The following is a 26,885-nucleotide window of genomic DNA, read 5'->3' as shown; positions in this document are numbered from 1 at the left end:
CTCTAATCTGAAACCCTCTACTAACGACGAAAACAACACCCACCCACCCACTTCCAATATTTTAAAGTGCATTCACAGCTAATATACAACTTCCATTTGAGTAGTCAGGCCCGTACGCAGAAATTTATGTGGGGGTGCGTAATCGATGTTGCTAGGGGGTCCGGGGGCATGCCCCCCCCCCATTTTAAAAAAAATCTAGAATGCAGGAGATGCATATTCCTGCATTCTGGGAAGTAAATTTGAAATGTTTCTTTGCCTCAAAATGCAGAAGAAAGGTTATTACCCCATGTCTGCTGCAGTCTGACCAGGCCCTATGCTGTTCGCCATTTAGTCATTGAATGAAAATTGTTTTATGCCTCTAGTGTACATAACAGTTTTGATCATTAATCAATGTTTCGCGTGCACAGACTGATCTGGAAGTTCCGAACTACACGTATGACAAATCCATGGTCTGGTAACAGGTTGTTTTACACATCCACGGACGGACCTTGGCAGACTATAGGGGTGCGTACGCACCCCCCCCCCCCCCACCCCCCCGCGCGTATGGGCCTGGTAGTTTCATACCGGCTCCGGTGGCGTCGTGGTTAGACCATCGGTCTACAGGCTGGTAGGTACTGGATTCGGATCCCAGTCGAGGCATGGGATTTTTAATCCAGATATCGACTCCAAACCCCGAGTGAGTGCTTCGCAAGGCTCAATGGGTAGGTGTAAACCACTTGCACCGACCAGTGATCAATAACTGGTTCAACAAAGGTCATGGTTTGTGCTATCCTGCCTGTGGGAAGTGCAAATAAAAGATCCCTTGCTGCCTGTCGTAAAAGAGTAGCCTATGTGGCGACAGCGGGTTTCCTCTAAAAAAAAAGCTGTCAGAATGACCATGTTTGACGTTCAATAGCCGATGAAAAGAAAAAAAATCAATGTGCTCTAGTGGCGTCGTTAAATAAAACAAACTCCTTTTTTTTATAGTTTCATGTTGCTGCCAAAAAAATCCTGGATCCGCACGTATACGGAGGCTTACATAAACTTTAGGACCAGTGTTTTAAGGGACGCCTCACATTGATACCAACTGGTAGGACTATGTCAACAAAAAGGGGAAGATTTAATCCCCCATCACACACCCCACAGCCCCCACACCCATATACGCACGCCTACACGCCTGCACGCCTGCACGCCTGCACAAGCGCGCGTATGCAGACGCGCCTGTGTTGTAATATATCGGTCAGCTGGGTATAGTGACACTGCTCTACTATTTTAAAATTAAACCCCGGTCCAACTGTTTTAAACAAAAAATGGCAAAAAAGTTTGAAACCAATATTGGGTCATTTCACGTACACCAAAACTGTGATGTCATGTGTTTTTGTGCACGCTTTACAGGTAACTGGTATGCAGGTCATTTGCTCGTTCGGTGTGATAATGCAGCGGAACAAAATGCAAACGAAAGTATACGTTATCGAGAATCTCCATTTTGTTTTGATTTTTACATAGTATGTTTATTCATTGATTGTGGTATAAATAGGTAACTTTTGCACGTTTTATTGATACTATATATTGACATTTATCAGAGGAACATTGTGCATTTAAGCATTATGTTGTTGCATTTACGAAATTTGCATTTTTAAGCATGGTTTCGCCGTCCCGTAAGTCGATGATCATTCGCACTCTCAAATTGACCCGCGTCGCGTTTGCCCACTCGCCGATTCCGTGACAGTCCTTTAATCGGCTAGAAATAAAGTTACGGAAAGACTTCTGGCAGTTACAGCATATTTTAAACTAAATTTGGATTACATTGTACGTTTTAAACAAAACATGGGTACGATCATCATCATGGTAGTGTCTCAACTGGGGTTGGAACCCACAGGCTTGGGCATTGGATGATTGGTTTCTCGCTACCCCATGGCCTATCAATAATGCATCCCTCCATCGCTGTGCATGTCGCTCATATACTACGCAGGGGTGCACAAATGTGAAATTGTGATGGTTGCCCACTGGGCAACCAGTAGCTGAAGTTTGGTTACCCAACATCATCTCTTGGTTGCCCACATATTTCATAAAAGTTTAATTTTATTTGTTTTATGATTTTCTTGGTTGCCCATCCGGCAACTGTTTGACAAAGAATGGTTGCCCGCAACATATTTTGGTTGTCCCTGGCGCACGGACAACCAATTTGTGCAACCCTGCTACGATGTAGATTTAATTTTGTGCAACATACAGTGCTGTCCGTGTATCGGAGCAGGTATCAGGTCGTTTCGCCCTTATTCCTGATCACCCGTGTCGTTTCGCCTTCTATACAGGGTCGTTTCGCCCTCATGTTTATGTTTGTGAATGATGATAACATTTGTTTACGTGACTAGTTGCAAATCAGATATAGGTTATCAATTTGTAACCCTTTATCAACCATAAACACCATTTATATGTGTATGTTATTAGGTGTAATATTTTAAAGAACCCCTCCCCTCACACCATCCCAGTTCCTACGGGCCTGATGTATTTTATATTAATAAGTACAAAGACTAGCCTACACAATGATATTGTCGATAGGACATATTAGTTATAAAGTGCTTTGGTGTGTGTATGGGGGGGGGGGGGGGGGGGGGGACCGCTTTTTTTTTTACAAATTTGCGTAATTGGTTTCTGTAATATCCATTGACGTGTCATGTTTACATCTATGCTGAAGAAGATTTATGATGAAATATTAAAAGCAGCGAACATTTTGTTCAGTATCGCGTCGCGAAACGCGATGCAGTTTCCGGCTATCGCTACACAATATTAAAACGTATCGCTAAATGTCGCGATGCATATTTTTGATAGTATTAAAGTTTGAAGATCGTCCTTAACCCCCAAATATTCCACTGATGACATGTTAAATCTATCACTGTAATGAACTATTTATCTAGGTGTAGATTTCCAAGTTTCATCACATATTTTCTTTTTTGCAACCCTCTGATTAGGAGCACAGCTTTTACGTGGTAAAACGGCTGTTCAGATATCCACCCACCAATAGACACCATAACATTATGACGTTTAGCTCTTAGGTTACAAAGGGGGCGTCTAAAGATTGGATTCGTGAAGTGTAATTACGATGTTTACTAGAATAGTTTATTAAAATTATACCTATCTTTCTTACAAATTAAATTTTTCAAAGTGAATAATCTTAACAAAAAAATCAAATAAATACTCTGAAAAAAAAAAGTTTTACATTATTGAATTTGACTGATAGATGCTCACAAAAAACACTTCGCGCTTCCACGACATAGGCCCAAACGATAGGTAATGCGATAACCAGTGCTATTCCTGTGGCGAATGCCTTTGAAGTAAATATTTTTCAACAATTTGCAAACAAAAAATCGTGTCATTTTTTAAAAATAATTACGTGAATCTTTGACAAGAATAATTTTTAAAACAAGGTGAAATTAGTTGGCACATCGTATAACGCATATAGTTTTGAAATGACCCCTTAATCGACCGTCTATTCCCAATAATTTTGACATCACACAGCAAACGTAGTTCGAACAAGGTTGTTTTAAAAAACCATACTAATGTTACAGAAATCGCTAATCAAAATAAGTGATTGCTAATCAATTTAAAAATTGATTCGCGCTAATCAAAATTTTTAAAACAAAATGTTCCCTGAAAAGGTCCATTTGCTTCAGTTTACATTTAAATACATGCAGTTTTCTGCTGTCTGCCATTTTGTTTTTTTATGGAATACTCTTCAAGAGGGGTGAAAGACTAAAATATTAATATAAAATCAATGATCTCTAGTGGTATCTTTAAACAATCAAATAATATTAATAATAATAAAATAATATGACGTCATCACATTTGCATTTATATTATAACATGTTATTACATTCAACGGTTGTTAGATTAAGTCATATCCTTTCACCTTTCCTTTTACTGAATGATTAATTCTGGCAACGTACCAACATATTTTTATCGCAAGTACAAACATTAGACTTGTTCCCGGCGCAGTGCTTTTTCGTAGCGTGTAACGTAACCAGTGAAGTTTATATAAACATCTCGCGAAGTAGGTGCATTCCCATTGGTTGTTAGAAGGCGTTACAGCTGAATTTAACCAATCATAAATGGCGATATTGTGATGGTCATTACAATCTTGAACTGGATCAGCAACCAGGGTAAACCAGAGTCACAGTGACCTTATTATTAACTGTAATTTCAAATCGGATAGTGACAGTGATGATGATGACAGTGTCGGTGATAATGACAGTGACAGTAGCCTATCAGTATCCACTGTTCCTCGAATGAGGAAGATGGCACCGAGTCTCCCACTCACGACTGAATGTCATGACATTATAAATTATATACACATAAAAGACTAATATTATAAAATTAATGGTAAGCAATTGCCTTGCAATTAATTCTTATTTATTCACACGTAGTTATGCACACATGATGATGTGTTTTATGTAATAGGTCAAGCCTGACATTCACTTTGGTTTGGTAATTTATTACAATAGTTCTAATCATTATTATTTTTAAATCTCTTAAACATTTGTATTCATATACTTTTTACTTACCATTGCCACTCTCTTGTTTCTCAAAATTAAGTATATATATATTTTTTTTTAAATTTATTTATAAAGAAAAAAAACAGGTTATGCAAACCAAAATAGGTTATGCAAAATCTTTTGGCATAACCCCTTTTCCGGTTATGCAAATTTTTTAATTTGCGCAGGCCTGCATATATGTTTGTGCTGTTTCAACCAGTGCTCAGGCTTCTACATTGCAAACGATTTAGTCACATATGTGACCATTTTTTTCATTTGGCAACTGAAACATTTTATATTATCTATATAAAAATACTAGTAGGCACCATCTGGCTCCTAGATGGGAGAGTTAGTCTGACACTACTTTCCATTTTGTTAATCTGGTTCCATTTTCATTTTGGGCCGTTTTGGCACAGTTGCATTTTATCTGTAACCCATTTAGGACATCATTTATATGAACACAATATGTTCCACAAAAAGAAAATGGGTTATCTAAATCTATTTTGGGGTTATTAGTTATGCTTATTTTTTTATTCTAAAAGGCCTGGTTATTAATGTTATTAAACACTAGGCTACATTTATATATGATTTAGTGTTAAGGTCTGGATTCAAACACACGAATGAACCAAATATCTTGGGGTATAGCCGGCACTAATCTTACCAGTGAAATGAGTGCTTTTCTTCGCTGAAAGTCGGCTCAAGTCGCCATGTTATTAGCAGTAGTGAGAAGTCGAAGTCGCCGTAATGTTTTGGACCTAATCCATTTTCAAAAACGAAATCACACAACAGACGTCAAGACCACGACTTGTTTAGTGTCACAGCTCACTTGGCACTTTGTCATCATATGTCCGTGTTTTTACTTTGGCGCCAGACTGTATATCGACCCATGTCATGACATTTGCAGTGACCAGTCAACTGTTGTTAATCATCGGCCACATTCATGCCAGTAATGCCAGAAAATACTAATTATTACTCTTATTTTAACTTAAACATAATGATTCATTATCAACTACTAAATATTATCACGGTTTTAATGAAATATAAAATTGTTTTGTTTAAATTTTATTACGAAGTATTATTTTCTATTGAAATATTATTATTAGGATGAATGAATGCAGAACATGGCGAAACATTACAAAATGTACTGATAAATGTACACTTAGCATATTTTTATTAACATCTCCCCATTCTTTGGGGAAGGGAGAAGTCACTTTTCCTACTTTGTAAATTCCAGATTAGAGCCTGGCTATAGTATAAATGTTTAGTCTGATAATTTCACATGCAGTCTTCAGTGCAATAAAATATTTGTTTTACAAAAATGTGTTTGGGCCAGGGGGTCAACGAGATGAACTTTTGCCCATGCCCTATTTTTCCAAGCCCAGTTGTTGGCAATTAACAACTTACAAGTAGGTGTACACAATACCAACAGATTTAGCTCTGGGTGAGTAGAACATTTCGAATTAGCTATTAAATGTTTATAACTGCAGAAAGCCAGAAATATATATTTTTTAAGATAAAAAGTAATTTGCCTATTGTTTTTACAATTTGCTAGTGCAGAATTTGGTGAGTGCTAGAGCTCACACCATAACTAAACAAGTTTCACATGCTAGGGTAGGTAACTCTAACAGCTTGATTCCTCAAGACTGTTTTTACAAATGGCAGTACATTGCCAACAATAAATTTGCATTGAACAGTTGTTTATTTTTAATAATAGAACACTTTTGATGCATACTGACAATTTAGAATGAGAATGTGTACATTAAGTACTTGATGCACCTCTCAGTGACTGGAAAGTGTTAACTCACGTTTTACATGTTTGTTTTTGAAGATGAAAACTTAAAATGCCGGCAATCAAGTTGAAGAAAGCTGCCGCAGAGCATCAGGCGGAGAAAGAAGAACGAGAGAAGGAAGAGAAATCCAAGAGTGTCTCGAAGTCACTGATGTCTGGTCTCAATCCTAATATTCTGTTTGAGAAACGAAAGCGCACTGTCCCACCATCTGAAAAAAAGCTTAGTGAATGGTAATGTTTAATTTTTATTTTTTTTAATTATCATAATTGTTTTTTTAATTATTATGATTTTTTTTAACTAGCTACCCTCTTTCCCTTCCTTTGATTTCCATGTTATTTCTTCCCAATCAGGCAGTTGTTATCTTTCAACGTCTTTTTCTGTCCACCTCCAATGTTTGAAAATATTTAATGCTGTGTTTGTGTCATGCTTGTAATACCTACAGTGTGCAAACATGTACCAATAATAAAGCAGGGTGTTTATTAATCCGATGAGCTCCCTGAAACAAAATGTCATTAATATACATTTTGCTGTAATATTCAGCTGGTGCACAAGTTGCATCCACAATAAAGCCAAGTGTTTATTATGTTAAGCAGCTTCCTAAACAAAATGTAATAAACCTGTAGTGTAGTTAGAACATATTGTAAAATGTTAATAATGTAGAAGTTGCAATAGTAAAAAAAAAAATGGTTTAGCAGTTATCAGATATGTTAAGTGCTTTAAAAAAAGAATTATTTTAACAAACTTTAATTAACCAAATTTTACTAAATGTTTTAGCCAATTTTTATAAATATTACCAGTTGCCTAATTTGGCTATGGCCAGGGTGAGTCCTGCAACTTATTTTCACACTAATCACAGGCTTAATGGAGTCAACTTAGCAAATGTTTTCTAACCTGTATTGCCTAAAGTGGTAAATCATGGCATAAATAGATTAAAAGGTGTTTATAATAAGTGTAATTTCCAAGTACTGGAGTTATTCAATTGCACATGGTAATGCTTATAACTGTGAGGATAGTAAGGCAAAACTTCCGAATGTTCAGGCTAAGGTTTACAGTTGTCTCTCCAGTATTCAGGAAAGGGATGGAGGGAATCGGTAGAGCTTATAGGAAGGGATGGTACCTAAGATTTGCAGGGTACAAGTACTTAGAAAATGTCTTGTAAACGACGATGAACCTGATTACTCTGGTAGTTCAAGACGATGGCATGACTTGTAATATTAGATGGTGGCCTAAATAACGGATGGTGGATATTACTATCGCTTCCAATGGATGGTGGGCATATTGGAAATAAGTCTTAAGTGATGGCGGGCCCGCCATCGCTTATGACATGTAGCGAGACCCCTGGTTTAGGGTTAGGATTAGTGATAGTATTAACATGTATGCTGGAACATTCGGAAGTCTTTCCGATAGTAAGGAGTATGTTCACAAAAGTGTGTTTGTCATTGGCAGGATGAATGAAAACCTGCAGACTAAAGAAGGAGTGAAGATCTCGTTGCCGAATCTCTTTGACTACTACACGGAGGCCTGCCATCTTGATGGATGCAATGTTGTGGAGCCGTCCGTTTTCAGGGCTGTATGTTCATTGTGCCACCTGTTATAGCTACTTGACAGTTACAAACAGTTTTACAATCATACAAACCATTTGCTGAGGGCAAGGGGGTTGATGTCACAATATGCTTTAAAAACAAACACAAATAATGTTCCGTACAAAATCAGTTTAAGAAAGGGGGATACTTTGATAATTGTTACTACATGTATGTGAAGGTTTAGCTTGGCCAGAAAATAACAAGTAATTTGGGAGATTTCGTTGACAATGGAGCCAAAATGCAACAAATATATATATATATATATATCATTATTAGTTTAACAAATTTATTATGGCATTACAGTTTTCTTATGAAATTTCCATTTTTGTAGGTATTTTACAGTTTGACAGACTGTCCACATAATAAGTTTGCTGTTACCTCGTTATATGATGTATAGTTTATTTCATGTTTCTCATATTTATAGACAGCTGTTTCCCTCTGTTTTCAGAGAATCCTTGAAAAATTTGGCAAGGAGTTTGGTTTTCAAGAGACCTCTGCCTACAAGGGTTTGATAAAGGAGCTGAAGGCTGTGAAGAAACAGAGCGTTAAGGCCGATTCTCTTCGTCTCAAGATGAAGGATATTATCGAGGAGGCCATCAACAAAAATGGAAATCCTGTATCCATGTCTTTATGCTTATCATTATGCTAAGAAAAAAATGAATTACAGAATATTCATTTAAATGTGATAAAATAGTGTGTGTTTTTCAATGTTTGTGGTTTTCCTGTCATTCAGTATTCATTGACCGGCCTCGGTGGCGTCGTGGCAGGCCATCGGTCTACAGGCTGGTAGGTACTGGGTTCGGATCCCAGTCGAGGCATGGGATTTTTAATCCAGATACCGACTCCAAACCCTGAGTGAGTGCTCCGCAAAGCTCAATGGGTAGGTGTAAACCACTTGCACCGACCAGTGATCCATAACTGGTTCAACAAAGGCCATGGTTTGTGCTATCCTGCCTGTGGGAAGCGCAAGTAAAAGATCCCTTGCTGCTAATCGGAAGAGTAGCCCATGTAGTGGCGACAGCGGGTTTCCTCTCAAAATCTGTGTGGTCCTTAACCATATGTCTGATGCCATATAACCGTAAATAAAATGTGTTGAGTGCGTCGTTCAATAAAACACTTCTTTCTTTCTTTCAGTATTCATTGTGATCCAAGGGACATAACCCTGAAAATTATGTGGGATGGAAATTGGATGAACTGTATATTGATTGAATAAAGAATATTTCTAGAGAGGGTGTACATGCCTTATATGTATTGGGATTTTTTGCCCCTAAATTGCCTATTTGTCCCCAAGATACCACATTACCAACTATTAAAAAGAAAAATCATGACATGTCTGATAAAAACTGAATGTTCAGCGCACTTTAAAATTAAGTGTGTATGCACCCAGGACTAACTGTTTGAGCTGAACATTTCAGCAAAACATAGTCTTTAATAATTGCAAAAACCTAGTTATTTTCTAATAAAATAACAATTATTACATGAAATGTATTCACCAAAAATTAAAATTAAATTTGTCAATTGTTTTGAAAATTCACAATTGGCGAACATGGCAAGTGCCAGAGTATTTCCTTAACATCTGTCTCAGAAGAAAGGTCTTTGGTTTAACTCGATTAAACACTACATAGCTATCCACTACCCAGCTCTGAGAGTTGACCTGCGACCTGGCATGCTGAAGGCTGCACTGCAGAGAGGAATTCGATATGGACATATTCTTCAGGTTTGTAAACATAGCATTTGTCCTTTGTGGAATTATAGCTAGCAGGCAGCTCTTTTTATTGTTTTGCCTCATTAACTGTAAAAAAAAAGACAAATTCCAACCTATGGATAACCTAAGGATAGCACTCCAATGTCTGAGGTACAACCCACTATTTGCTTTAACAAAATGTGCAGGCAAGATCTAAATGGTAACTGGTTACATTTTTTCCTAGATCGATGAAACGTGGTTCATAGTTACATCTGAAGATGTTAATTTCAGTGTATGTTTTAAGCAATTTTTTTTAATAATTTAAATTTTGTGTATACATATGGCTAGATTTAACTTTAATTTTACAACACAAATTTAAAAAAAGTGCTTCAAACAAAGACTGAATTGATTTTGTTGTGTGACTAATGTTCATTTCAGTGTAAATAAGCCATTTTTAATTGCAGGTAAAGGGTATTGGCAAGTGTGGTTATTATCGACTCCCAACTGACGAAGAACCTGACGAAGACGTAGAAATGAAGTCTGAAGAAGAAGGAGAAGTAAGAACGAAGTCCAATAAGTATTCTTAATATCAGGGCTCGAAATTAACTGCTCCAGTCATATACTCCAATGCCCCAAACATTGAACAGTCTCAAGACCAAACATATTTTGCATATTACTAATTGGTCGTCATAGTCTAAACTGTTCCGACTTCTTTATTTTGAATGGATGCTATTGTGATATATTAAGACATTTGTTGAAGTTTGCCTTGTTGCCCTACTTTCTGGCAGTAATGCCCTTGAAAAATCACCATAGATCGAGGGCAAATGACCTTACCTTTTAATTTTCAAATTTGAGGCCTGTAATGTGTATTTAAGTTGTGTTTACATGTACCGGCCTTGGTGGCATCGTGGTTAGGCCATCGGTCTACAGGCTGGTATGTACTGGGCTCGAATCCCAGTCGAGGCATGGGATTTTTAATCCAGATACTGACTCCAAACCCTGAGTGAGTGCTCCGCAAGGCTCAATGGGTAGGTGTAAACCACTTGCACCGACCAGTGATCCATCAGCAACGGCCATGGTTTGTGCTATCCTGCCTGTGGGAAGTGCAAATAAAAGATCCCTTGCTGCCTGTCGTAAAAGAGTAGCCTATGTGGCGACAGCAGGTTTCCTCTAAAAAAACCAGTGTCAGAATGACCATATGTTTGACGTCTAATAGCCGATGATAAGATAAAAAATCAATGTGCTCTAGTGGCGTCGTTAAATAAAACAAACTTTACTTTACTGTGTTTATGTGCATGCAGTGCGTTTGATGTTAGTTCAAAGAATAGCAACGAGATACTGAACAAAATATTCCCCGATTCATTCATTCTTATCCACAAAGGTCATCACTTTTTGTGTTGTATAATGATAGTGAAAGCTTATTATATTTCTGCTCTGTGGTTTTATTAGGAGATATTAATTTGAGATTTGTATATTTAGGACAAAAAGGTGAATGGTGATACAGCAGAAGGTGAAACAAAGTCTGATAAAAAGGCTGCATCCGATAAAAAGGCTGCATCCGATAAAAAGGCGGCTGCATCCGATAAAAAGGCTGCATCCAAACGAAAGAAGGTTGACACAGAGGCTGATGAAGAGAATAAGGAGGAAGCTGAAGCTACAGAGACAACAGAGGAAAAACCTAAGAAGAAGAAGAAAAAGCATAAACGTACGTAACATTGTATTTACTTAAAACAGAAAGTTAGTTATCTTTTCACATTACAATATCCATAAAAGAGAAAACACTCCAGATTTTCTCCATTTCTCTCAGATTTAACATTTTTGTGTTATTAAAAATCACTTTTTTTTTTACAGATGGTGTCTTTTTAAACAGTATTGTTTTATCATTTAAATAATTACTGATTTCAGCTTTAATAACTTGATGTATTTTATTTATTTTATTTGTTTACAGATGGTATATTTTCAAACAGTATTACTTTATAATTTAAATAATTATTGATTTCAACTTTAATAACTTGATGTTTTTTTGTGTTTTGTTTTTATGTTGCAGACAAGCCAAAAGATTTGAGGACTATTTCACACAGTGATCCGAGATGCGTTGAAGACATATTTCCACTGGCTATGACATACATGAACGAACCGAAGGAGGCGTCTGTGATCAAGATAAAGAAGTACATAGACCGGCATTATGGAGATGTCAGTTCAGACAAGTGAGTAGACGTGACAAGTTGCTGGCCTGTCATTCATTGCAGATACTCGCAGGTCTCTAAACATTGAACATTTGTGTAAACCAATTATGGGTTACGCGAAAAAAAATTCAGGTTACCTATTTTGTTTTTATCCTGCAACCACTGTTTCTATTGACCGATTATGATGACCGATTGAAGCAAAGTCATAAACATATACTAGCAGATTATGACTTTGATGTCACTCATATGACGTCACACGCATAGCTACATTACAAAATTGCTCATTTGACCTCTAGGTCAACCTACAATGTGGTAGAAATAATAGCATTCCCCCTTAATTTTTATGGTCTGCAGGATAAAAATAATAACTAGTTACTGACGTCGGATATCTGCTTTATCCTGTTCAGGCCGAATGAGACATTCTTACCTTCACAGGATAAAGCAGATATCCGACGTCATTACTAGTTATTCTCTATTTACGTAACCCGTCATGACCATGTAAATGATGTCATAAATTCAATGCGCGAACGAAAAATGGGTTCCGTAAAACTATACTTACGTGAGCAAGGCGTGGACAGTCTATCGCTCTCACAATTTTCAGAGGGCTGACTTGGATATTGCTAGTTGGGTACCTGATAAGTACTAATAAAACAAATTACTTTTCATATACAGGAAATCAGGAAATGTTAGCGAGCCTAAAATTTTAGTAAATTTAGCGAGACGATAAAAGACACTAATATTTCATGACGCTAAATGTAAAGAGGCGTACAACAGACTGTTTCGAAATACTTTTGGTTGAGAGAAGGTTACGGTTCAAGTTAAACATAACCCAACAACAAACATATTAGTTAGCAGTTTGTCCGACATATTTATGACTGGATAATGTTTATTTTGTACCCCAGGCTACGGAATGCGCTGGAGAACTGTGCGGAGAAGGGGATGTTGGAAAAGGTTTCTGGAAAGACAGGTGCACTAGGCACATACAGACTGATTGCCGATGAGTTCAATCCTAAAGAAAGTAAGTTGTGTATCTAATGTATAATATAATTAATAAATTGTCCATGGCAAAACAACATGCTGTGGAAACAAAATTGGATATCGTCCTCAGCATGAACATATTAAATGGCAATATCTTTGGCATTGCCGATTGCTGTGGGCAATTGCAGAGGATCACTATTACCAAGGTTCTGCTCAGACATTTATACATAGTGGAATTAACATTCGGACTGAGGTGGTTGGAATATTAAAACAGTTCTGTCCACACATGGGCAGGGCTCTGTACTACCAGTTTTCAGTGTATTAGTATGTGCACATACTCCACCATCACTTTGAACATGTGTTTCAAGAAAATTAAAAATGTGTTCATCTCCATAATGTACAGCAATTTAGTTTTTATGTAAAATTAGCCGTTATTGCAAGATGTGTAATTTTTGTCTTATCTTTACGAAGTAAAAAGGTGAAATATATGTATTACTTTTCTGGCAAAGACAGCATTAACTTTTATTATAAAAGTTTCTCCCAAATATAAGTCCTAGGTTAGTGAAACATAGTGTATAATTGCAGTGAAACATAGTGTATAATTGCAGTGAAACATAGTGTATAATTGCACAGTGCAATAAAAAAGATTATGGAAGGTGAGACATTTAATTCTGCTGACTTCTTGTCATTACCCAAATTAGTTACAAATGATCACCTTGTTTGGGTTATTTCCCATGACTGGTATCATTCAGAGACTGGGGTCCTAAGAAAGTGCAAATAAAGACAAAATATTGGATACATGACATGAGTTGACGATACAGATTGTTGATATGTCTTGTATATACAGTGAAACCCCACAAAACCGGTTGTTTTCACGGCTCCTTTTTTAAATATCAGTACAGAACAGAACCTCGCTAAATCAGATACCTCTTAAAACCAGACTTTTTACTTGGTTCTGTGGGTGTCTGTTTTAGAGGGGTTTCACTGTATGTATTCATTCATTCATTTTATATCTGTTTTTATTATATTTAACCTGTTAGTAATAAACATTCTAGCCAGTGCACCACAACTGGTATATCAAAGGCTGTGGTATGTACTACCCTGTCTGGGATGGTGCATATAAAAGATATGCTAATTGATAGGAGTAGCCCATGAAGTGGCGACAGCGGGTTTTCTCTCTCAATATCTGTGTGGTCCTCAACCATATGTCTGATGCCATATAACCGTAAATAAAATGTGTTGAGTGCGTCATTAAATAAAACATTTCTTTCTTTCTTTGTTAGTAATAATTTTCTATGATAGTCGTGCTCTGTTTGAATTTTGCAGGGAAGAACATGGATGACCTGATCTGCTGTGCAATCATCGCCAGCGCCGAGCCCAAGCTGTCTTCCGCATTCCTGCTGAAGAAATATGTCACCGAGTACCACGACAATTTCAACATTGAGAACAAGCCAAACATCTTTAAACACGCTCTGGAACGAGCGTGTCGCAACGGGCTCATTACGTAAGGTTTTATCAGGGACATTATTAGGGCCGAATTTACAAAGCCTGTTTATGTGTTGCACACATTTTATACAGCTTTCCACTATTAGTCAACAATAAATTGATAGAATATACACACCCAAAAAAGATAAATTAAATTAACATATAAACAACAGTGTTCTCGCTGGGTGAAAATTAAAGGAGGGCAGCCGCGCAGCACTACACCCTTCAAAACCCCCACAAACAAACGAAAAGCAAATAAAAAGGGGGAAAGCTTGGTTACCATATATAGTTGTGTGTTGGTTGGTCGACTTGTGGAAAGACATACTCCTTATTTTGACTCATTATTTGGTACAAAAAAGTTGATACGAAATACAAGCTGACTCATGTTGTGACAGTTTTCGGTATGACATTCATGGGCAACTCCGGTTTTGCTAAACCGATCAAAGTTTTAATATTATATTAATAAAGATTTCAAAATAAAGATGTTTGTAAAGTGATACCCTAAAGTGGTATAAAAAACATTCTGTTCATTTTATTTCCATCTTCATCGAATGAATCAATCGCTTTGATATCGCCAACTGATAAAAGTAGTTTCGTTTTTGGAAAGGCGGTGTATATGTTATTTGGCACCCAAGATGAATTATTTTAATTATAAACACTACAGTTTCTGTTGTTTTTATAAGCAGTAATATCCCCCAAAAATGAAAAGTTTATATTTTATAAAGAATTGCTGAATAAACAGAATGACAGATAATGACAGAAAGTAAAATTCATTAGTTCCAACCAATTAAATCTGCAATTGAGGACAAAATATCAGACCGATCTGATCACGTGACACATAAATGATTTGGCGCCAAATAGGTGTTTCTTCAGTCGGAGATAGCCGAGTCAATAATAATTAAAATGTTGTCATTGCTCAAATAAAATATAACTTTTATTGGGTGTATCAAACATACAAATGGATACAGGTATGGGACAAAATAGAGGCTATTACAAATACCGTTAAATTACATTACGGTAACTGTCGTAAGCTTCTGAAGTTTTTCATCAGTTGCTTTTTCGTACACACAACACGCCTTGTTTCCTATGATGTCCATTGTGCAGAATGATGATTATTTTTGTGTGGAAAAAAAGTGTATTTAGAAATAGCGGAGATGGGTGCTGTAAAATATAGTAGGATGCGGGAAAATAAAGAGGGGCGCAGAGAAATAAAGGAGGGCGACAGAATGTAAAAAGAGGGCGGCAAAATGCAATAGCCAGATGGGCCAATGCAATAGCCGGGTGGGCCGCCCTGCTTAAATGGAGCAGTGTGAACACTGAAACAAAGGAAAGATTGTACTGTATTTATTGCATTGACCGATTTAAAAAAAGGTTTTGCATATGGCTTTTAAAGGTAGGGTCAACTCAAACAAGAGCCTTATTTGTTGGAAAGATGCATACCCGGACCACCAACACATACTGACACTTCAACAAACGAAAAACGCGTAATTTTAGAGTTAATAAAAAACCATGATTATTCCTGCTAACTGGGGGCAGCCATTTTGTTTCATTTTTGTGACGTCCGGTGGTGTAGCCTGGGGCGAAGTGACGTCAGCTCCGTCCATCTCCTCTATACACAGTGTAAACAAACGCTCTAATTTATGACAAGGCGCTTCGCTTTCATCAACCTGACTTGTAAAACCACATAAATGACTTGATTGTATAATAAACTATTTAACTAAATATATTTCAATTTGCATCAATAGCACAAAATGAAGTTATAGTATTTTTCTTTTTTCAAAAAACCAAAGGAAAAAATGCATATTATTAGGCCTATTGGTAGGGTACGTTCGAGCAAAAACGACCACTCACGATACTCAAGTGATACTTTTCTTTTCTTTGGGACAACGTAATCGGTCAATTTTGTGATTTTAGATGGGAAAGTCTACTTAATCAAGGCTTTTACAGAATTACTTACAGTAATAACGCAGGGCGGCTGGTAATGTCCATTAAGAATATAGGGGTATCCGTGCGGTTATAACACAATACCCTGTGATCTTAATAAAAGAGGCACTTCTTTTTAGTGTGTCTAGACACAGTGTCTGGGGACCATCTAAATATACACCTGCCAATCAGGAACCACAGGTACAGGCCACGGAAAGAAAAGACCAATTAACCAAGAAAACACTCCGATTATTATTTCAGTACATGTACAAAACATAATACAGTTATTTCAACACTTTGACAATGGTGGTTTATTTTGTATTGAAAAATAATATATATTTGTTACTGGCTTACTGGGATGGCTATTATTACAGAACATTGCATCCACAAAAATCAGGTATGATTTGTTTCTTCAGTTCGAAGACATGTGACACGTTAGGTATTACGTAACCACCAGCTCGCCTGAGGGCGTATTCACTAGGATGGTATAAAATGGCTGTGCCCATTATATATAATAGCAGTCACATTTAACCGTTTTATTAATTAACTATAAGATTATACTTGTTGATATTAAGCAATAATGTGCATTATATATCGTTGAATATGCATATTAGGCCAAATGCCTTAATTGTCCCCTCCTTTAAAGGAGACCGGACACCAAACCATATATACGGCGTAATGAATTGTTTGCCGTCATAAACCACAACACGCAACTACCGCGCTCCCCATATTGACTAAGTTAAGCGTGCCAGTCTTGGTTGGGTGCTTTTTTTTCGCCGATCTCCGATGTTTGCCGGAAACTGTCGACAATTGATGAGCTAGACCCGTGACGTCATCGATGAGAGGAAAACTGAAGAAACTACCAAGCAGCATGGACGAACTTACCGATTAGAGTGACGAAGAATTGTGTCCAGCTTGTGCTAATGGCATCAAACCGTATCAGTTTGAACCACTTATCAGAGACTTTGTCCCTAATCCTGGAAATGTTGTCTTAGACGAAAATTCGGATGAATCAACTGCCGACGAAGACGAGGAAACCACACGGTCATAGACTAGCATACAAGCATTTTTAAAACATAATTTTTTATGACATTTTTAATGTAAACTGAAGCAAATGGACCTAATTAGATGAAAAGCACACAAAATTTAATAATATTTCATCATAAATCTTGTTCAGCATATTTTCGCAAATTTGCAAAAAGCGTCCCCTCCTCACCAAAGCAAGATATAATAATTTAACAAAAAACTTTGTTCTCTTAACTAGTTACCCTCCAAGTTTTAATGTGTTTGGTTAAACCGTGTATTTTTAATTATTAAGAAAATGTGTTACCAGTCTACCGAAACTGTCCACAGCCGGGTACAGAAACACAGAAATGTTGGAAAATATTGTACTGTTGCCACATACTGACAATCACTTTACAACTAATATGTCTTATCGACAATATTATTATGTAGTCTTTGCATTTATTAATATAAAATACAACAGACCCGTAGGAACTGGGGAGGGGCGGGCCTAGGGGCTTGTTCTCCATCACACACTCTAGGATGAAAATGTATGTTTTAAGTTTTCACTACTTTGCATAAATAAAGATAATATAAAGATAAAAATCTAGTTTGTATCCCTCACTAGAGACTGTATTCCCCTTCCTCCCCCACCCCCCCACCCACCCACACACCCCACTTCAAATATCGTTCCTACAGGCCTATACAAATGTAGATAATATGTAGAGGGTGAGATTAGGAACCAGTTCCTTTTTATCTTTAGGATTTTGTAATCATGATTTCAAACCAACTGTTTCAGATAGTTTGCTCCACATACTGACATAAAACACATTTGTTATATATTGGAATAAAATAAAAATAATTACAATATATCCAGTGTTATTTTCTTTAATCATTCATGGAGGAAGAAGGAAGTCCTGATGAAAATATATTACAGGTAAAACAAAATAATATATGATGCTTATTCCATGTGGTAACTATTGTTAATTTTGCTTTAAATTGCTAGATGCCAAAAGTGATTAATTATATTATTTTATGGTAACAGTCAAAAATTAGACAACCAATTGTTTCAACCTCTGCCAAAGGTACCAGGTTTTCTACCAGAATATAATTTGAGGGTACGTAATAAAACAGGCCCGTAAGAACTTGGGGGATGGGACGGGTGCCCCCCACTTGTGAGCTTTTCTTTATGACATTAATTTTTGCCATTGTAACCAAAATCTGATGTAGAGTTTATACCTGGTCCGTCAGTGACCCCCCCCCCCCCACACCCACCCCCCACACCCCACCCCACCCCCCTCAAGTCGTTGCTATGGGCCTGTAAAAACTAAATATTTTCAAAGGAGTATATTCGGTGGTTATAGGTTTGAAATGTTTTTTTTATTGAACATTTTATTTCATGCACTTTTATAAAAAATTTAAACAGCAATTATGTTACTATAATCTATCGAAAAAATAAAACATTATATATATATATATATATTAACTTCTGAGATTTTTTAGTACATACATGTAAGTTTCCCCTCCGCAACCTCTGGCATATGACATACAGAAAGCATTGAAAAGTACAATTTTATTATGCTTTAATAATCGACATTAGCTTTAAAACTAATTAACCATCATTCCTTCTGGCCACAGTACATATGTTGTTCCTGCCAAAGTGTTAGCATTTTAATTTTAATGACAACATACTGAACTGACTATAAACATTGTTAACCAACATAATAATTCACGTTTTGAAGGTGTTTTGTTATAAGGTTAACAAACCAACTAGATAAAGAGACGTTAGTATGGAGTCGTCGTGGGCTGTCGGTGAAAATTTATTTGGTAATTATAGGTAAATAAATGTGAAGTTTAAATATTCGTATGTGAACAAATTGCAATACCTTTATTTAATGTATATCTTAAGTACATACTTGTTTTAATTTTCACCTTGTAAATGTACCATACATAACCTGCTGTATTTAGTTGGTGTAAAGCCCGTTCGACGACAATAATGCGTCCATGTTTTAAAACAACTTTCGGTTTTTTTGGAAATTGAAACCATGATGTTGGCCGTTTCTTGGGATGCATTGCTGTTACTCTTGCAGTTACACTACGCAGTTAACCATCATATAATTACATCGACAATATATAATAACACTAATTATCTTGTAAATTAAATTTCCGATAAACCTGGAGACAAAAAGAAAGAAAGAAAAGACGACTAAAAGGCACAACCAAAGAATCAACACATGTACCGGTATTGCTTGGTAACTCTCACCGATGACATATTGCCTCGCTTTCATTCAGATCTATGCATAATCCCGCCCACTTCTGTTTTTACCCCAAACCTAAGACGCGCAGCTGACCGGTGCCTCGCAGCGAGCCGGGCGTTAGAGTAATGCGGTCTTTGATGCTAACTTAATCCATTACACACTACATGTCTTTTGGTGTCCGGTCTCCTTTAACAAAATGCTTCAATTTCAGCCAACTCAGTGGTATTGGAGCCAGCGGTAGCTTTAAACTGAACTACGTTTTCACGCCGTCACCAATCGTGCTGGCGGGTGATCACGATGAGGAGGAAGAGGAGGTTGCTACCTATGATGACGAGAAGGAGGAAAAGTACATCCCTCGCGGCACCAAGTCGAGGGGCTCGCCAAAAACCAAGGAGGCGCACCAGTTTGCCGATTTCACCGTCTTTGAACCACCGAAGATCAAGAGAAAACCACCGAAAGACCGGAGTTACCAGTTGACAAAGAGACAGGTGGAAAAGAAGAAAACAGACAGAAGAAAGCGACATTAAGATTCATCCTCTGCCTTTTATTACCTTCTCATTGCATACATGGTGTTTGTAAAGTCTTGTGAAAACAGTTATAATACGTAGTAACTTTTTTTTGTATGTACGTTAATACTTAGTAACTTAGTATGTACGTATGATAGAATAAGTCCCTAGAAATGAAATAAAAGGCAGGATGTAGCGTGACTGAGATGCAGTAGGTTGCAGTATCTGTTGGCCTTGATGGTATCAGTTTTTTCCAGTCTCAACTAGTGCATCATATCTCAGGGCTAGCTCTGGCATTCGCCAATTGCAAATTTTAAAAACAATTGACGAATTTTATTTTAAATTGGCGAAATAATTTTACTACATTTTATTAGAAAATAACTGGTTTTCTGCCATTTTTTGAAGTTTAATAGATAATTTGGCGAAACTTTGTGTTAACTCAGAGCCAGCCCTGATATCTGGTACATCAGTGTCTATGGGAAAAGCGGATATGAAGAGTTCATTCCCAAAATGCAATATATGCCAATTTCCAAGGTATACTGATAAAAGTACTCAACAATATGACAATAAAGTTTACGTCAATACGTGACCTATGCTCACTGAACAGGATGTTAAAAACTGGGCTTCATGTTATAAATTCTATGTCATGTTGCAGCAAAATGACAGATGGTATCAGGTTTTGAAAATGAACTCTTCTTAGGAAACAGCCCCAAGACTTTATTAACACTCTGTACATACATACCTTGTCAAAAATTGTGTGAAAAATAGGTAATTCAAAACTCATTTTACAGTTAGTTTCTTCAGACATTATATCTTCCGAAATGGGGAAAAGATAGAAGCATCATTTTTATCAACAACTTATAGTTTCATATGTTCATTTTTTTTGGTGGAAATTGTCATGTAAATGTGAAGAAAAAGACCCCCATGTTATAAGATAAAAGTTCTTTTTTATTTGCACTATATGATAAATGTTTGTAAACTGGTTTTAATTTCTGCCATGTCAAACCATTCTGCCTGTCATCAGTTATTTTCATCATAAAATGTTCCGACATCATTTTTATGGATTACAAATCCTAGTCTTTTGCTGTGAAATTGAATGACCCATAATTTAGCATATATATTGCTTGTAATATACACATGTTGAGCTTTAAAAGCTACACTTATAATTATATGACTGACAAAGTAATGTAAACTTGAGTTCAAGTCAATCTTAAAAACTATCCTTGCTTCGATCTTGTTTGGGAATTTTTATTTTCGGATCAGAGAATGTCTAAGAAATTGGCAAGCTTATGTGGCAATATGGGTGGCAGTTGGAAGTCGGTAGTTAATAATAATGCAATGTATATCGTGCATATATGTACACAAGACAGTGTACTAAAACATTAGTTAATATAATTATCAATATACTGTTGTATCTGTATACACATACAGTATACATACTAAAACAGTAATGTAATCTACTTATTATGAGTTGTTGTCATACGTGTCAATACATGTACACCTAACAGGTGCTAAAGCATTAATTAATAAAATTACCTTTGATTTTCTGTTATCGTGTACATGTATACCTAACAGTATATTAAAACATTAATATAAAAAAACTTTTCATGTACTCATTTCATACATGTATAATCCTTGTACATCTAACAATGTACTAAAACATTAATACAAAGGCGGATCTGGGATTTTCAATGGGGGGAGCGGGGAGAAACAAGAATTCTGAGAAGGGACCTTTTGATCCACTACGATCTAGGAGCCATTTGTATAACTATCTAAAGCATCCCAATATTTTTGTCAGATATGAAAACTTCATGTTTAAATGTAGTCAAAAATTGGTTGAACTATCCAGGTAATTTCAGAAAGTTTGGTTGGTAAAAGGAGACCTGTCATAGTTGGGGGGGTGGGGATGGGGTGGGGGGGTGTAACGAGACTCATGTCCCCGACTTGGATCCACCTCTGTTATTATATCAACCTTTGATGTACTACTGTTGTATGTTCATGTTTGTTGCTCGCTGTTTTCAATGTTTGTTGTTTTCAATGTTTGTTGTTCAGTTTACATTTTATCATTTTTAACTGCTGTTAATGTAGCTATGTATAGCATTTTTTGTAAATCATATTTTATAATCTTTTTCTTGTTATCTTAATAACATATATATTTGTTAATTTTAGCACCTTAATTTTTTTTAAACACTTTTTAAACGATCATTGATCATTGATCGTATTTTTCTTAATGGTTTAAAAATACTGCTATTGTTACGGCAGTTTTCATTAAACAGGTGTTAAACTTGAATAAAAGAATCCATGGAGATCAATAACACATTGTTCCTAGTATAACATCCACATAACCGACCACACCCCATACCCAATTGTGAAGAATATTTCTCTTCTGTTAGTTTTAATTTGTCCTGGTTTTGACAAAGGACTGAATAAAAATACATAAAGTATTTTCCTTACAGAGTTGTAAATGAAATCCTTTGGGAAGAGCCTGGACGAAATTGGAAAGAAAGATAATAGATAACTTGTCTCAAATTTGTACATATGTTCTTTTGTGAGTTGTACATGTACACTCAGCATATAGTTTCAATAGTCTTCATGATATTTAGAATTATTTTTCTGTGCTTTTTCCAGTTTTTGCTGGTAGTGTCTCAAATGGGTTCTGTGAATTCAGTATGTTAAGACAAATGTTTGATTCACTTGTATCAGACATTAATAAGAATTGCAGATTTTGACGTTAAAGGGCCTATCTTGAGTTTTAAAAGGTTTTTGGCAAACAAAATATTTTTACATTATTAAAATTACAATTTACTGACATTTTCTTGCTTAGAATATGAATATCGCTATAACCAATGCATTTCCGAACATCATAATGTTTTGTAGTATCTCGCTGTTGATTTTTGTCTAAAATAATGTGGTACTCCTTCCAATGGCCAAACAAAATTTGAACTAATTCGGCCAAAGGTCATTCCAAATGTTTTTACCTCTATAGTGCTATTTATAACAGGTTACAATATAATAGTGTTTAAAAAAAGCCCCAGAAATTGAAGGATGTTTGAGGGGTTGGGGTGAGGGAACAAATGGAAGTCTTCCTAGGGTGGAAACTCAGGATAGTCCCTTTAAATAAACAATAACTAGTTAATGACGTAAGATATCCGCTTTATTCTGTGATCGTAAGACAGAGAAATTCTGCGAGGCTTGCTGAGTGTAATTTCTCATTCAGCTTGAACAAGATAAAGCTGATATCCTACATCGTTAACTAATTTATTATCTTTATCCTGCAGTCCATAAAAAGTACGGGAAAAGTTATTATTTCTGTTATTTTAGCTATATTGTATGATGACAGAGTTGAAGTGAGCGATTTTGTAATGTAACGAGTGACGTTAAAATTCATAATCTGCTAATATACGTTTATGACTTTGCTTTAATCCTTCATCATAATCGGCAAATAGAAACAGCTGTTTCAGGATAAAGTATCATTAATTACCGTAGCACTGGTTGTAATGTTTTGTTTGTATTACCAAAGTGACTGTTAATAACATTTGTCTCCTCCTGTTTAAACATTTACGAGTTGTGGAAATTAATTACTTACTACACTAACAAGTGGTGGTTGGTTGCATGATTAGCAGCACCAGTGCTGGTCGAAATTTTAACATGCTGAAATGGCCCAACCAATACCAACCACGATGGACAGAAATCTGATATTGTTTTCATTATGTATGATTCATAATATACACGACTAACCAGTGTATAGTTTTATACTGTGGTAATGTCAATGTGTCAGTCATTCTTCCCTGTATGTAAAACGTTTTGTACATGGTTTCATTGATGTTTTTTACGTGTTTATATTAACATTTGCTTTTAGTTGGTCATTCAATATTTACTTCAATGTCTTGCCATCACTACCATTTTCAGACTAAAGATGCCATTTTAAAATTTCTCAACTTCTGTTTTTTTAAGGAACATTTTTTTTTTCTCCCATCAAATTAATGTCAAAACTATTTCACCCATATTGCAGTGTAATTCACCTTGTATACTTTAATGCAGATACTATTTCAAAAAGTGCCTTTAGGAAAATAGTATTCCTATAAAGGAGTCAGTTTGGGGTACTTTAAAAATCGGTTTTAATCGTGTTTCTTTTTTCTTTCTGTTTTGTCTCGTCTCTACGAATTAAAAAGGTGCAATATAGATATTGCTTTTCTGATGGCGGTTGAGATGACATTAAGTTTTGTTTTAAAGTTTCATCTTTAGATCAGTATGTCACAAAGTTGTATGTCAGTAAAACTTGGTTTGTAGTTGCACCTAAGGATGTTTATCATGGTGCACCGAAAAGGTTTATGGTAGGCAAGATATTTAATTAGCTGAATTGTTCTTTGTTTTAAATTTCACAAATCAAATCCACAGGTGTGGAACAATTTTGCCCTGGGTCAGTCGTGTGGTAAAAACTTTCTGTTAACATTTAATGGAGGTCGATGTTGAAAAAGTGTCTTCCATTTGTTTGGAACATTTATTTACATAACTAAGCCAGTTGATATTAAAAATGTAATGGTACGAGAGCATATAGGGCATGTTTTAATTTTCTATTATTTTATTTTAATTGTTTTTAGTTACAGAATGTATTGTGCATTCCACCAAGATGGTATGTTTATATTTTACTAATCATTTTATAATTTTTGACGTTGGTTATTATATATGTTTGCAGTATTAAAGCCAGAATCCTAGTCCACGGATGGTACTTAGTTTCAAAGCATTTCGTATGTTTTACACATTGTGTTCAAGAATGGCAGCTGCGGTGAAAAAAAAAGTGTTTTATTGATACCAAGTATCAAACTTCTTCTTTTTTTAAATCATTGAATAAGATAAATGTTTTTTCATTCACTGCACATTGTCAGACTCACCGAGTTTCCTTTGATTTGGACAAGTCAAATAGATTAATGGGCGAGGAACAAGTCTTCAAGGTTAGCGTTATAATAATGTAAATATAAAACCAAACAAAAGTTTTTTGGGTTTTTTTTTACCAGGTTGTAGTCCGATACCAGAATATGACATAAATTATGTTTTCATTTTCAATAAAGGCTATTTCAGTTTTACCCAAAAGTTTTGAAAATCTCGAATTAAAATTCCTTTTTTGGCTAAAAGGACCAATAGTCCACTCTCATGAATAGTGACGTAATTCATATGATGTGGTGACATAATTTATACAATTTGCTATAGAGTACCGGTACATACTGAAAACATTGAAATGACACCACATGACATCTTTGTCCTTGTTTTCAGATATTTTGTAGGTATTTTGTAAGACGCTTTGCAGGGCTTATGTGAAAGAAAGAAATAAAAAGTTGGAATAATAGTTTTTACTGGTTATTGAGCATACAAAATATACAATAAAATAGATGAAACCATCTGTTTTACTGTATTCCCAGTAAAAAGTGTTATTCCTTTTCACATAAGCGCTGCAAAGTGTCTTATAAATGATGTGTACACGAAGAGATTTTTCATGGGTTGAAGTTATTAGCTACATGTATTAAACTTGGTGTTTACTGTTTGGTTTTAAAAACATTAATATGCATAATATATCCAAAATGGTACAATAAATATGTACTAATTATTTCTTTTAAATTTATTATTTGGTACCATTATTAATGATCATACAAATATTTTGCTATTTTAAAAGTATTTGGCTAATCCCGAAATTAATACTTGAAGTAGGTAGGAAGCAATGTTTTTTATACCCCCATCTTCAGTCAGACCTTTTTACAGCCACCACATTCGGCCCTGAGTTACTTTGTAGTTGTATAGAATTTTTAGTTTAACACATTTTTAATTAGTTATCCCCTTGCTGTAATAAAATATCTGCTTAATAAAATGTCTTGAAAAAAAAAAAAAAAAAAAGTTAATAAATCTATCAAGGTAATCAATAGACCAACATCAACATGTATTTACTGGCTGTAACATTTATAAATTGCCATAGCAATAGACTGGATTGTTCTACGTTAATCATATATTGAATGACTAAATCATACATGTATTTTCAAAGTCTGTTAAATCTGTAGATTTAACAGACTTTGGTAAATTGACATCAAGTGACATTGTTGATTGCACCAAGATCAATGGTGACATATGGCTGCATATGAACTGAATGAATGAATGTTTAACGATTCCCCAGGATGAAAATGCACATCGGTTAATTGGTGTCAAACAAAGATAAATATATGAATATGATTAAGTATGTATATTGCCAACTTTCGTTGTCGACTGTTCATGGATGGTGCCCCATTTAACCGGTTACTGCAGCTTTGATTATGTAATGTCATCCGTTGACATCGTAAAGAAGTATTTTCAGAAGTATTTTTATTCCTAATTTGCTCGGTTGGTGTCAAAATGTGAATTTGGGTGTAATGAACAGAAGACGGCTTTTTTTTTCTGTTTTGAATGGTGTAAATGTCGTAGTAACAACAGTTGTTGTAAAGATGATTGACTGTACGCAATTATTTAATTTGAACCCACCAGGGATATAAAATATTTGCTTTTAAATTCTATTGAAACGAATTACGCATTCAAATTTTAGTGGATCAGCCAGAGATAAAAATCAAAAAGTTGTGCTTCCAAAACCCCTTTAACTATTAATTTCTGGATAACCCCTTATATTTTTGTGTCTTATTTTAACTTGTTTTTGGGATACATTGTTATTTGTCTTGTCCTTAAGTCATTGTGTCGTCATCTTTCAGCATTTACATTATTATTGGAATGTCTTCTTTTTTATTTGCCAAAAACGTAATGATGTGGTATAGAAAATAAATGTACATTGAAAGTGTTTTAAATATCATTTTTAATGTTGTGAATATTGTTCTTCATATAAATATAGCCTTTTTGATTAGTGAATAGAACCAATAGCCTGTGGCAATATAGACATTCTCTAAAAAGAAGAGTATGTTTAGTCAGTATTTATAGAGCCAAAATTATGTTAATAAATTGCCTATTATATGTA

General features: G+C 35.6%; 1 protein-coding gene across 1 annotated transcript; it reads left to right on the top strand.

Annotated features, from left to right (window-relative positions):
- The first annotated feature begins 1,424 nt into the window (after window positions 1-1,424).
- LOC121378241 (heterochromatin protein 1-binding protein 3-like) lies at window positions 1,425-26,885 on the top strand. The gene is made up of 11 exons (XM_041506321.1): window positions 1,425-1,516; window positions 6,337-6,528; window positions 7,745-7,868; window positions 8,330-8,497; window positions 9,467-9,598; window positions 10,030-10,122; window positions 11,045-11,270; window positions 11,613-11,772; window positions 12,654-12,769; window positions 14,056-14,233; window positions 19,609-26,885. The coding sequence occupies exons 2-11, from the start codon at window positions 6,350-6,352 to the stop codon at window positions 19,922-19,924; spliced, it is 1,692 nt and encodes a 563-aa protein (XP_041362255.1). The 5' UTR covers window positions 1,425-1,516; window positions 6,337-6,349; the 3' UTR covers window positions 19,925-26,885.

This window comes from Gigantopelta aegis, chromosome 8 (assembly GCF_016097555.1).
Source record: "Gigantopelta aegis isolate Gae_Host chromosome 8, Gae_host_genome, whole genome shotgun sequence".
Taxonomy (NCBI): Eukaryota; Metazoa; Mollusca; class Gastropoda; order Neomphalida; family Peltospiridae; genus Gigantopelta; species Gigantopelta aegis.
This window is presented reverse-complemented; position numbering and strand designations above follow the sequence as displayed.